Source organism: Metopolophium dirhodum, chromosome 9, assembly GCF_019925205.1.
Source record: "Metopolophium dirhodum isolate CAU chromosome 9, ASM1992520v1, whole genome shotgun sequence".
NCBI classification, from domain to species: Eukaryota; Metazoa; Arthropoda; class Insecta; order Hemiptera; family Aphididae; genus Metopolophium; species Metopolophium dirhodum.
In genome coordinates this window covers 497,659-512,328 of record NC_083568.1, presented here as the reverse complement: position 1 = coordinate 512,328, position 14,670 = coordinate 497,659, and the positions used below count along the sequence as shown (strand labels likewise).

Sequence of the window (14,670 nt, the reverse complement as noted above, 5' to 3'; positions counted from 1 at the left end):
TATATTATATGATCGTGCTGCGTGTATTCGGCAGTCATTGTATAAAATATAATAATATAAAAATGTTTATTTATTAAAATCATTTTATCAGGCAATAGTGTCAATTAATTTTGTTTTTATGTTCGTATATACTGCTTCCTATCCCCTTAATTTAAAAGTAAAAAAAAAAGTATTTATTTATGTTTCCAGGGTTTTTATAAAGGGCCTAGCGTAGATACTGCTGTTTTCAAGTTAAGCAATTTTCCCAAGACATTTTTTTATGGAACATACAGATTTACTGCTTATTATACCAAACATAAACAAGTCTATGGTTGTTATATTACAGTTGTAGAGGTGAAGCGGCCTTGGGAAACTGACTAAACATTAAATTACAATAAACCTATCATAGTATTATTCGTGTTCACTTACTGGAGAATATTACACAATTATCTATTGTTGTCATTCAGATTATTTGTTTTTTATTACTTAGATTTTTGTATGATAGGTACAAGAGATAAATATAGTTATTTTATATATATGACTTTTACATTTTTGTTCGTAGGTTTTTTTTTTTTTGGCTTACATTTTATGGTAGAAAAAATGCTTCCAAATATACCAAATTGGATCTATTTGATATTAACAAGTGATCAAAAGAGAAAATATCAAGTATTTTTCAAAATAATAGGGAAAACAAAAAAACTTGGGAGAAAGTAACTGTAAAACCATTTTGCTTTACAATAGATATAACGAGCAGTGTACATCGTCATTGTGTAAAGTACATGTGTGTTAAATTTGATTAAGTTATTAAGTATATTTGATGATATTATAGTGAAGAAAGTAATTTATTTCCCTATTTTTTTTTGTGGAACCTTGTTTTAAATTTTCAATCTTAAGCTATAAAGTTGAATATTTTATAATTTTTAACTACAATAATTTTTAAATTTTCAATTTGATAAATGTTGTCAAAATTTTAACTTGAAATGCTTATAAAAAATATGTGTGCATACTGCATATGTATTTTTAATGTTTTGCAGATTTTATTGTAACAATATATTATCAGAAGCCATTTATTAAATTTTCACCTTTTTTGACCCAGAAACTACAATTTTATTGACATCTAAAGAAAAAAAACACTTAAAAATTTGGAAACTGAAAATGTTCGCTAACAGTTCAAGAGATGTCAAAATATTTTGATAATTTTATGGTGTATAGTAAATGCTAATTGAGTGAAAATTCCATGCATCTACAGTCATTTGTATTAGATATACACCAAAAACAAAAATCTATTTTGTCGAAAACTCAATTTGCGTAAAAATTTCCGTTTTTTCTGAATTTTTGTTTTGTTTGGCGCTTTTGATGACTACAAGGATTTTAAATTTTGACTTCCTATTGTTCGATTATTATAATAATAACTACTATACTTACATTAAAGGAATCATCAAATTGTATCAAAGTCTAAATGTTTCCTTTGATTTCTGTGGTACCTATTTACTGTTTTTTTTGCTTAGGTGAAAATTTAATTGAATTTTATTATTTGACGGCATAGAAGAGGAACGCATCATTGCTAAGAAATTTAGTCGGTATTTGCCCTGAATACAAATATAAAATCATTTTAATTAGAAATGTATACTTTTAGAGATCATTTTTTTTTTATTGAGATAAGGCTTCAATATTTGAGATCATTAGCCTGAAGATTTTTAATCGAGTTTTACTACCGGGTGGTAATGGTCACCCATCCGGGGACCGGGAGTTAGCGACGCCGGCCGATGTTTGACCTAAGAACACGTTAGTGACTGTAGCCAACCACCGTTCCACACCAGTCCCCAATATTATTGTGTTACAATTTGATGTTTGGTAATTAAATGTAATATGTAATACAATTGACTCATTTAAAAAAATATAATTAGGTAAACACTTACAAACGGTAATTGTGGTAAAAACAAACGTTTGCTTGTTTCAGAATTAACAACAATTACAAAAACAATTATTAGATTGATTAATAAACACCTCGCCTTTGTTTTAAAATATGGTAGCTATTGAAGTATTAACACAGTTTATTTTTCAACTTGTTATTCCTAGTCAAATGATTTTTAGTCCAATTTTTACCTATCTAATCCTTTTAAATTTGTAATAATATACAGTATGAATATTACTTTTATATTATAATGACCTTACTTTGAATATTATTATATTTTATAAATCAGATTACTCAGTTTTGATAGTTCCTATTTATATATATAAATTACTTATTTCATCAAATAAACTTAGTAATATTGCAGGCTGACTGGCCGCTCAGAATCGTTTTTCTTATGCAATAATATTATTTCATTGAATTCAAATTCAACACCATCCATTACAGTGACCCACTTGTAACCTACAGTACAGCAGAGCGACACCCATTTGCCCATATTTTTAAAAAAATGCTTAGGTCTCCAATTTCGATAGTGAATTTTGGTACCAAATTAGATCTAGATGGTATTATTAATGAGTGATCAAAAGAGAAAAAGTCATGTATTTTTCAAAATAATAGGGAAAACAAAAAGAAAATGTTTAAAATAATGTAGGTACCTATGTGTGAAATTTGATTTTAATGATAAATCATTTCATACGATAAAATATGATATGTGAAGACCTAGGTCATAGATATATAATATCACTAGTCAACATATAATTCTAGATAAAAATTTAGTATACCTACTATATTAGTAACGCAACTAGTGTATAAATAAAATACAATCGTTAGGCTTTGTTAAGGGGCCTCTCTATGGCATTGATTTAAGGAGAATCATTTAGGCAATTACTAATCTCGTCGTCGCCACCCGAGATCTATGTGTTAGTCGTAAATTATTATTAGTGTGTGTGACGTCCATGCAGGTCAATTTTAGCGGTACGGAGGGCTGTCGCACGCACTCGCACATACATGTCAGATCTAATATTGTTATCATGAAAAAATTTATACTTTTCACTCAAACATACGATTCTAATTCCAACGATACGTCGCAACGATTACCTCGATTTGCATTCTGACAAAATATTATTTTTCTCCACAACATGTACGAGGGATCGATAGAGGCACATTTTTAAAATCGTATTTAGTTAATTAAATATTTAAGTTGGAAATTCTTAATTATTTTCAATTTTTTACAGTTTTTATTGCAATTTAAATTAAAAAAATTAAAAATGTGGTTGATCGTTCCCTTGTATATATTATTACGGACAATCCAAATATTTTTTCAGAATGAAAATCGTGATAATTTTTGACACGTATCGTTGGAACTAGAAACAGTAGTTTTTGATGAAAAATACGTAGTAGTGATGCCCCTTAAGTGAAACATAAAATATTATTTTTACAAAATTTAAAATACTATAATAATGCCAAATTATCCATGTTAAATTAGTTTTTATGCTCAGATAATATTTAACTGTGTAATCTGTTTTATAACAATTATTTGTTAGACATACCTAGTCTGCAACAATACTGAAAGCAAGGTCAATAAACAAAAATAATATTCATACAATTTATAATTACAAATGAAAAAGCATCAGTTACAATTCATTTAAATCACGATATTCCACAATTTGACATTAATTATAATATATATATATAGTTAATGGCTGTGGCAAGGTGAGACTCGCCTTCATTCGACTCTGACTAACAGTTGAAAAATAAACTGGGTTGGATAAGTTGGAATTTATGTGCCAATAAAATGTTAGAGATGAAGTGTTTGTTAATGATTAGTCTTGCGGTCTCTGTAACTGATGTTATTTCAGATACAAAGGTAAACCTTTGTTTTTACCACAATTGCCAGTTGTAAGTATATTTACTTAATAACATTATTTTTATTGTGTCAAGTGTCTTAATTAATTCATTAGACACTATCTTATTTAAACGAACAAATGTTCTCTAATATAGGTACCTACTATAATATGATGTTGATTAATACAATTAAATATTATAATATTACTATTAATACTATAATATGCTACTAGGTAATTAAAACGAATAACGATTATATATTTTTCTTCAGGGCAATTACCGAATAAAGTTCTTAGCAATGATGCGTTGCACTTCCATCTCGTCGAATAATAAAGATCAATTTAATTTTTACCTAAGTAAAAAGACTGCGAATACTTCAGAAATTAAGGGTAACATAACACATCTCGAACCATTTGATGATTCTCTTGATGTAAGTATATTTATTATTATTAAATTTAATAATATATTATTGGACTAATTGCGAATTATATGGCTTGAAAAACTAATTTGAATATCTAGTACAATTACATAAAATACTAATATTGTTGAAGTTTGTCTTAAAGCGTTTTCCACCATACCGCACTGTTGCACCCAGGTTGCACTGATATAGGTCACTAATAATCGTCCTGGGTGCAAGCTGGTGCAAGTGTAGATGAAACACAAAATCAATACTTATCACCGATACATAAAGATAATAAAATATTTGATGGGTAATTTATCATGATAATGATAAGGCACACGAACTCCAGGTGCTCGTGCAATTATCACTGCACTGAGTGAAAAAAACTGGCGTAGTGCATTGAGGTGAAACATAAAAAAGTCCATTCAGTGCACATTAATTATGCCGATGGAACATAAAAATATGCACTGGTACAGTCAGTGCGGTGTGGTGGAAAACGCTATTATTGTTTTATATAGATATAAATTCAATTTGGTTCGAATAAGATAAATTATTTATAGTTTGAATTTGATTTGGCGATAAAAGATTCTATTGGTGGTTGGAAGGAGAATGCTTATATTTATAAGACACATAAAGGATGCTCAGCACTCAAAATGCTCTTTGGAGGTGCTTGGATTCCAATCATGGATAGTCTAGGAATCTACAATGCTACTTGTCCTATTTCCGCGGTATGGCATAATGTGTGGTATAATGCATTTTGTAAACTATTCTAATTTAAGCTATTTATTGTAGTATTGTTACTGTTCTGTTATTGTTCAGATACTTTTTGTAATTGCCATTTGATAAAATAAAATAAAATGAAAGTTATTAGAATTATGAAATAATATAATAAGTATTAAAATCTTCCTATCGATAATTTTATTGCATTTATTTTCAAGATTTTAATCTTCCTTATAGCGCATTGTGACTCAATCGTCACTTACTATACACCATTATACATCCATTTAAAACTGAACCTCGGAGATCAATTCTAATGGTTTTATATTGACTGAAATTAATTAATTTTTGTATACTTGACACATTTGACACATCTTTATCTTTTATACATTGAATTGGAATTGGACTTTATAAATAATGTGTTGAACAATCAGTATAATATTTAAAAAAAATCTTAAAAAATCATAAAAATGCTTCTTAAAGTGTGAACATATTATAAATTATACATATGATTAAAATAATATCTGGACAGTTTTTAAGAAAATAAAACGCTTCTTGTAATTGTTTTTTTTAAATATAATCATTAATCAATTTTCTCAATTAAAACATACATTTTTAATTATACCAAACTCCTATACACCTACCAATATCTAAGTTTGTTTTTATCAATTTTAAATTTTAAATTATTAAGTTTGTTTTAATCAACTATTAGTAAGTATAACGCAAAATATATTATGTATAAAAAATAAAATTATTTATACATATATATATTTCAAATTTTTATATATTATGTACTAGTTAAAGGGGTTGCAAGTGGTGATTTTTTCTTTTTCGAACACACGTGGAACATAGAAATTTAGACGTGTTTTCATTCCAACCTGTTGATCTAGTGAAGCGATAAGAATTCTAAAAACCGGTATGAATTTGTCGTCAAGTCTTCTGAGATTGATATTTCAAGATTTTTAGTTTTTCATTTTATTTTCTCCAAAATTTTGAATTTTCCATTTCTTGTTTTAATACGACTTTTTTAGGATTTAGGGGATAAATCAAAAATATGGGAAAGTCTCAAGTAAACATGACGACAAATTCAAATCGGTTTTAAGAGTTATTATAGCTTCACTAGATCAATCGGTACGCGTTAGAATGAAAACACGTCTAAATGACTGCTTCCTATCCCTTTAACTTAAAATTAAAAAAGTATAGTACTAATATTATGTTTATGTTTTCAGGGTTTTTATAAAGGGCTTGGCGTAGATACTGCTGTTTTTAAGTTCACAAATTTTCCCAAGTCATTTTTTTATGAAACATACAGATTTACTGCTTATTTTACCAAACATAACAAAGTGTATGGTTGTTTTATTGCATTTGTAGAGGTGAAGCGGCCTTGGGAAACTGACTAAACATTAAATTACAAAAACCTATCATGGTATTATTCATGCTCACGTACAGAAGAATATTGTTCAATTATCTATTGTTGTCATTCAATTTATTTGTCTGTTATTACTTAGATTTTTTTAATAGGTAAACGAGATAAATATAGTTTTGTCATAATATACAGTATATTAGTTCTACAGTTTTGTTCGTAGGTTTATTTTAGATTCCGAGTGGAGTGATGAATGTATTTATTTTACAATGATGTATGTCTAAAGATAAAAATTGTAATCGTTTTCAAAAACGCCGGGAAAAACAAACTGAAAATTAGGTGAAAAACGAAATTTTACGGATAATCAGCTTTTGACAAAATTGATTTTGGTTTTTGGTGTAACTCTAAAACAATTGACATAGTAGACACAAGTAATTTTCAATGGTTGTTTATATAAGCATTTTCTATAAACGATAGAATTTCCAAAGTATTTTGTTTTGTTTTACACTGTTACGGACATTTTTAGCTTAAAATTTTTTAGTTTTTTTTTTCTGTGAATGTCAAGAAAATAATTTTATTTTTTGGATAAAAAAAGCATGAAAATTTAGTACAAGACTCCTAATAAATTGTTACAATGGCATTTGAAAAATATTAAAATTCAGTCACAATTTTTTTTTTATAGGCATTTAAAGTTCACATTTTGACGATTTTTCATCACGAAAATGTGCAAATAATTTTGACGTGGAAATTCATAAAAATATTATTTTTAAATCTAAGATTTGAAAATGTATTACAAGATTCATCGTAAGTTTGTCTACCTATAGTTAAAAATGCACAATTTTTTTATAAGGATTTAAAGATGGAATTTTAGCAACATTTATCAAATTTAAAATCTAATATTTATTTTGTAATTAAAAATGTATAAAATGTTCAACTTCTATAGCTAAGAATTGAAAACTAAAACAACGTTCCACGTAAATTACTTATTTCATCATATATACTTAGTAATATTGCAGGCTGACTGACCGTTTTTGCTCAGAATCGTTTTTCTTATGCAATGATATTAAATCATTGAATTCAAAATAACACCATCCATTACAGTAACTAACATGTAACCTACTGTAGAGCAGAGCGACACTCATTTGCCCGCCTTTTAAAAAAAATGCTTAGATATCCAATTTTGAGAGTGGATTTTGGTACCAAATAAGATCTAGATTCTAGATGGTATAAAGGAGTGATCAAAAGAGAATGAGTAATGTATTTTTCAAAATAATAGGGAAAACAAAAAAAAACGGAGAAAGTAATTGTAAAACCATTTTGCTTTACAATATCCAATAGGTATAAAGACCAGTGTACATCGTTGTTGTGTAAAATAATGTACCTATGTGTTAAATTTGATTTTAATGATAAATTATGTCATACGAAAAAAAATGATACTAGTGTATAAATAAAATACAATCGTGAGGCTTTGTTAAGTGGAACATAAAATATAATTTTTTTAAATATGTTCCGATAATATCTAAACTCTGTAATCTGTTTTATAACAATAATTTGTTAGAGTGGTAGACATACCTAGTCTGCAACAATACTGAAAGCAAGGTTAATAAACAAAAATAATATTCGTACAATATATAATAACGAATGAAAAATCATCAGTTACAATTCATTTACAAATATTTCATATACGATATTCCATAATTTGACATTAATCGTAATATATATAATATATAATTAGTGGCCGTGGCAAGGCGACTCACCTTCATTCTACTCTGACTAACAGTTGAAAAATAAACTGGGTTGAATAAGTTGGAATTTATGTGCAAGTAATATGTTAGAGATGAAGTGTTTGTTAATAATTAGTCTTGTGGTTTTTGTAACTGTTGTTATTTCAGATACAGGTAAACCTTTGTTTTTACCAAACTTCCCAGTTGTAAGTATATCTACTTAATAACATTATTTTTACTGTGACAATTTTACCGTCTTAATTAATTCATTAGACACCATCTCATTTTAACGAACAAAATATGTTCTCCAATAGGTACTACAATATGATTTTGATTAATACGATTTAATAAATTTCTCCAGGGTAAATACCGGCTTAATTTTTTAGCACTAATTCGTTGTGCTTCTGTCCGGCTGAATAATAAAATAAAATATGAATTGTATCTTAGTAAAAAATCTGCCAATACCACAGAAATTCTAGGAAACATAACACATTTAGTAGCAGTTGATGATTCCTTTAATGTAAGTATAGTCTATACTCATTATTTTTATCCAATTTATATATAATTAATAATTATAATTATCGAATAATATGTTATTGGAAAAATTGTAAATTGTATAATTTACATGGTTCACAACAATTATTTGAGTACCTACCTCATACATCAAATACGGAAATTGTGAAATTGTTTTTTATCGTGTTACATTATATATTCGATTTTGATCAAATCATATAAATTATTTTCTTTATAGATGGAATTCGATTTTGCGATAAAAGATTCTATTGGTGGTTGGAAGGATAATGCTTATATTCATAAATCACCCAAAGCTTGCACGTCACTTAAAATGTTCTTTGGAGGTGCTTGGACTACAATCATGGATGGTCTAGGAATCTACAATGCCACTTGTCCTATTCCCGTGGTATGAAAGTTTTGTAGAATTATAAAATAATATAATAAACATTAAATTCTTCCTATCGACAATCATACAAAAAACATATTTTGCATTTTCTATATTTAGAGGATCAAATAATGCGTTGATTTAAGAATTATGTGTATTTTTAGTTTAAATTTTTTATTCTGTAAAGTTAAGTATTTTATACTTTGTGTATTAATGAACTGGAAAAAAAATAAGGGAATACGTTAATTTTTACGCAAAATCATCACGTACTCCAAAACTGATGTATATTTTTTGGTGTAACCAAAATACGAATAACCAAAAATACATTTCAACAAATTTTATTTGTAGTAAATACTACAAATGGTACAATATTTTTAATATTTGAATCTATTCGTTGGTCAAAAAAGCCTTAAAATGTGATACATGATTCCTCATATTTCGGAAGTTCTTCGATATACAAATAAAAAACATAAAAAAAGCGTAGTATTAATAATATTTTTTAATTGCTTATTATTATATACAATATACTATGTATGACAGGTTCGCTAAAAAATAAAAACCACGTTTACTTATGTTTCCAGGGTTTTTATAAAGGATCTGGCTTAGATACTGCTGATTTCATGTTAACCAATTTTCCCAAGACATTTTTTTACGGAACATACAGATTTACTGGTTATTTTACCAAAAACAATGAAGTCTATGGTTGTTTTACTTTAGTTGTAGAGGTGAAGCGACCTTGGGAATTTGATTGAACGTTAAACAAAAATTATATTTTAATAGTTCTAATCAATATTCATGTTCACGATACATTTATTTATTATTATTACTCAGATATACCATTTTTTTTGTGATGTAAAAATAAACAATATTCTTCCTTCTTGGGATTTTCATCTATCAAAACCATTCCACCACACATCCAATTCTCCAGCCTTAAACCAGGAGTATCCTTTTATCGGTCATTCTTTGGGCCCATGCCTATGCCTCATAAGTTATAACTAGACGTAATAAGGTTATATAGTCATTACCTTTATCAAGACTGTGTCTGATGTTCGGAAAATGGTAATTTTCTAGAGTACTAATTAATTTAATTTGATCAAAACATATAGCTTACAAGGCTGGGCAAGTTAATAGTTTTTTTTTAACTCATTTAAGTTAAGTTAATATGCATCAATAACAAAAAGTTAAAAATTAATAGTTAATTTAACTATAGGTTAACTCAATGCCCGAACTCAAATTTTCTGAGGTTCTGTCACTGGACAGTCTCCTCTTCATATGTTTCATGTCACCTTAATCACTATCATCATTGTTACTTATTGTTTTATGTGTAAACAGATTGTAAAATTTTTAATAAATAAAAAAAAAAAAAGGTTAACTCAGTTAAATTAAAAGTTAATACACACTTGTTATTATGTTTAAAAGAAGTTAATTTGTTTATACAACGCGTACTTAATTTTTTTCCAACCCAAAACTAAATTATAGGATATAGTGTTTATACTTCATACAGTATTTCCATATAAGTTAGATTCGAATGATATAAATTTTTTACTTTAAATAATTTACGAAACATATTTTTTGACATGAAAACCAACTAGACTGAAATAGTGAAATATTATAAAATTAAAAACAAAATAAATTAACTTAACTTACTTCCTAAAATGAAAAATTAACTCGTTAATTTTACGTTGATTAAGAAAGAAATTTACTATTTAGTAAGTTAACAGTTAAGTTAATGAAAAGCCAAAAGTAACTAGTTAAGTTAATAAGTTAAAATAAAATAAACTTAACTTTAACTTTTTAACTCGTTAATGCCCAGCATTGATAGCTTCTGGTAAATATATATATATATTTTATACCTACCTTTACATTACACACTAAAATAGGTACAAAGTACAACTGTAGAAAATTAATGCTCGCAATGAAATTCCGGCTCGTCTAACTAACCATTAACGCCCACAATCTCGTTCGATACGACGACATTTTCCACGTGCCTCAGCTTCCGAATTTTTTGACTCACTGCACGCACGAGTGGTTTCTGCACGCAGATACCGTATTTGCAAACCAAAAATTCGCTCTGACAATACGCGCTTAAAGAGGAGGCCGTAAGCGATTCGATCGGTCTCAATACATCCTACGCCAATTTGAAGGATCAATTTATTTCAACGTTTTCATACTTATATGTTATCACACATAATTATGTTTAATTCCCACTAGGTATATCGTATAGAAACGATTAATGGTTACCTACTTATTAACACACATTCATGATTCGTAAAGTGGAAAATATACTTACATTGGTATAATATAATACAAACCACAAAACGGTCATCCTAATCTTGGAATGAGAATGCTTATACTTATAAATCACCCAAAGCCTACTCACCACTTAAAATGTTCTTAGGAGGTGCTTTGACTAAAATATTGGATAGTTTAGGCCTTAGGAGCATACAATGCTAGTTGTCCTATTCCCACGGTATGGAAATATTATATAAATTAAAATAATATTATAAACATTTTTTGATATACCAAATAAAAACATCAAATACGCATAACATTAATAATATTTTTTAATTGCTTGTTATTATGCACAATATACTATGTATGCCAGGTTCACTAAAACATTAATAATCATGTTTATTTATGTTTCCTGGTGAGCCATATGATCCTGATTGGCTACTAAATAATGTAGTTGGTTTGGTAAATTTACTTTTGGTTACTCATGGCTGATTTAAAAAATTTAGTCAAAAATACTATGAACTCTTTCACAGAAGGATCTTCGGTCGTATCTACAGATAACTCCCATTGAGCTCTAAGTTGTTGGTCTAATTTTTCCTGTAGCACATGTAAGAGTATCGGGTCCCATTGGTCGACTGCGTACGTGAGATTTTCTAAGGCACCGATCGTTTCAGTAACTACATTAAGTAAATTTCGAATTGAAATACCATTTCCCAGGAAAGCTTTAGGTGCATTAAAAAGTTCATCCAAATGACTTTCTGTAATGATTCGACGGTTGGAATATCTGGCTTTTAACTGGGATAGCGCTAATTTGTAATTACTATCAGTCAAAATAAGGTTTCCAACCAGTCTTAAAGGTTCTCCTTCCAAGTATCCTTTTAAGTATCCTTTTAAGTATCCGAACTTCAACACTGGTTTTACATGTGGATTGTAGTGTATATAGATATCGAACATGTTACGAAAACTCGTATATTCTTTTGGATCTCCTTTAAACTTTGGAATAGCCAACTTTTCAATTGGTAGAAAATTAGCAGGTGATACGCTAGGTTTCTGGTCAATAAAGGTATCGTTTAAACCTATGTGCGTATTAGATTTCGGTAGGTACTCATTGGCCAAAATTTTACAACCAAAGTAAACTGTTTCAAAGTCCTCTCGTAACTTCTCAACCACTTCAACTCCAGGTTTACCCATGTTACGAATAATTACTGATAACTGACTTTCAAAATCGGTATTTAAAATCTCCATAGTGGCGAACATAATTCTAAATCTCGTTCTTTCAGTTTTTGTCGGTTCTTTCCCGACCATTGCCTCTCCTGCATCATAGATACGTTTCGCTCTTTTCTGCAGGTCCGTGATGCGTAGTTTAGCTTCATCGTATACCCCCATTACCAAATAATTAACCAAATTCAATTTTTAACAACGAATTTTCTGCGATGAATGTGACGAAGTAGGTACATTACAAACAATATTATTGTACGTAATCGTAGTATTGGATTTAATTACTTATGCTAATTGTTTTCTTTTTAATTTTAATACGCAACGACGGCGATGTATGCGTGCAATGATTATTGCTACGCGGTTGACGATAGCGACCGTAGACTATTTCCACAAAGGTTCAAAGTCCAATTTACCTAAATCACGCGCGGTAGGTGTTATGTAACTATTTCTACTGATATACACTATCGCCGTTACCTTGGTCTTTATAATTATGCCTTTTTGTTAGGTACAACTGTTGAATCGCTTAAGACTATTTAATAAACTAAACTATATCTTAGGCTCGATGGACCAAATATGTCGGATAAGACGGAATTGAATGGACTATATAATAAATTCTTTTTGACAGGTACTTAAGTGTATAATAAATAAACACGATATGTTGTATAATTGCCGGGGTTCCGGCCTACTATTTTTCATACAAATCTAACAATAATATATGGGAATGGGCACAATAGGTGCTGGCCACCTATGAACCTGCCAACCTGGAAATTAAAAAATAGTTACCTAGATCGACTTTTTTGATTTGGCGTAATAGATTTATTAGATTAATTTCGTTTATTTCGGAATTAAAATTTTCATTCAGATATAATATATTTGTTCTATCCACTTTTGTTATTTGGATATTCACATTACGTTTTATGTAAAATTTGTTGTCCACTAAATACTTTTATTTATCGAAACATTAATTATGTTCACTTACAATAAAATGATTCTCCTATCCTACTCTTTAGGTAACTACACTTTTATTATTATGCTCTCCAACTTACCATATATATGATTCTTAATATACATTAATTTTAGTATACCTATTAGTCACGTTACTTTTAGATTCTGAGCGAAGCGATGAATGTATTAATTTTACAATGATGTGTGTTTTTTTTTTTTTTATTTTTTTTTTTTTGTGTCTGTCATCACCTTTTAGGACACCTTCCCAGTAGTTTTCAAAAGCGACATGAAAAACAAAAGAAAAATTAAGAAAAAACGGGAATTTTTACGCAAAATCTGTTTTCGAGTAAATCGATTTTGGTTTTTGGTGTAACTTTAAAACAAATGACCGTAGGAATATGACATTTTGACTGAATGTTTATAATTGCATTTCCTATACACCATAACATTTTCCAAATATTTTGACTGTTTTTGAACTGTTTACGGACATAGTCAGTTTTCAATTTTTTTAGTTTTTTTTTCTATAAATATCAATAAAATTTTATTTGTTGTGTAAAAAAGCGTGAAAATTTAATGCAAGGCTCCTAATATAATGTTACAATTGCCGTTGAAAAATATTAAAAATACATAGGCACAATTTTTTTTTATAAGCATTTAAAGTTCAAATATTGACAACATTTATGAAATTTATAATTTATTAATTATTTTGTAGTTAAAAATGTATAAAATGTTTAACTTTTATGGCTAAGGATTGAAAATTTAAAACAAGGCTCCACGTAAATAGGTTATATATAAATTACTTTATTCACAATAATATCATCAAATAGGTATACTTGATAATATCATAGGCTGACTGACCGTTTTCGCTCAGAATCGTTTTTCTTATACAATGATATTATATCATTGAATTCAAATTTAACACCATGCATAACAGTGACTCACTTGTAACCTACTGTACAGCAGAGCGACATCCACTTATACACCTTTTTTTATTTAGTTATACTCTTATTCTTGATATTTAAAAACACGTAAATATTCAGATAAAAAAAAAGGTAGGTAAGTTGTTGTCGCTCTGCTGTACAGTAGGTTACAAATGGGTCATTGTAATGGATGGTGTTAAATTTGAATTCAATGATATAATATCATAGTATAAGAAAAACGATTCTGAGCGTCAGTCAGCCTATGATATTACCAAGTATATTTGATAATATTATTGTGAATAAAGTAATTTATATATAACCTATTTACGTGGAGCCTTGTTTTTAATTTTCAATCCTTAGCCATAAAAGTTAAACATTTTATACATTTTTAACTACAAAATAATTAATAAATTATAAATTTGATAAAATGTTGTCTAAATTTGAACTTTAAATGCTAATAAAAAAAAATTGTGCCTATGTATTTTTAATATTTTTCAACTGCTATTAGAACGATATA

General features: G+C 28.2%; 1 protein-coding gene and 1 pseudogene across 1 annotated transcript; both read left to right on the top strand.

The window, feature by feature from the left end:
* The first annotated feature begins 3,695 nt into the window (after positions 1 to 3,695).
* On the top strand, positions 3,696 to 6,282 carry LOC132952649 (uncharacterized; annotated as a pseudogene).
* A 1,736-nt stretch (positions 6,283 to 8,018) lies between these two features.
* On the top strand, positions 8,019 to 9,710 carry LOC132952941 (uncharacterized). The gene is made up of 4 exons (XM_061025468.1): positions 8,019 to 8,146; positions 8,302 to 8,460; positions 8,692 to 8,859; positions 9,420 to 9,710. The coding sequence occupies exons 1-4, from the start codon at positions 8,045 to 8,047 to the stop codon at positions 9,588 to 9,590; spliced, it is 600 nt and encodes a 199-aa protein (XP_060881451.1). The 5' UTR covers positions 8,019 to 8,044; the 3' UTR covers positions 9,591 to 9,710.
* The last annotated feature ends 4,960 nt before the right edge of the window (positions 9,711 to 14,670 follow it).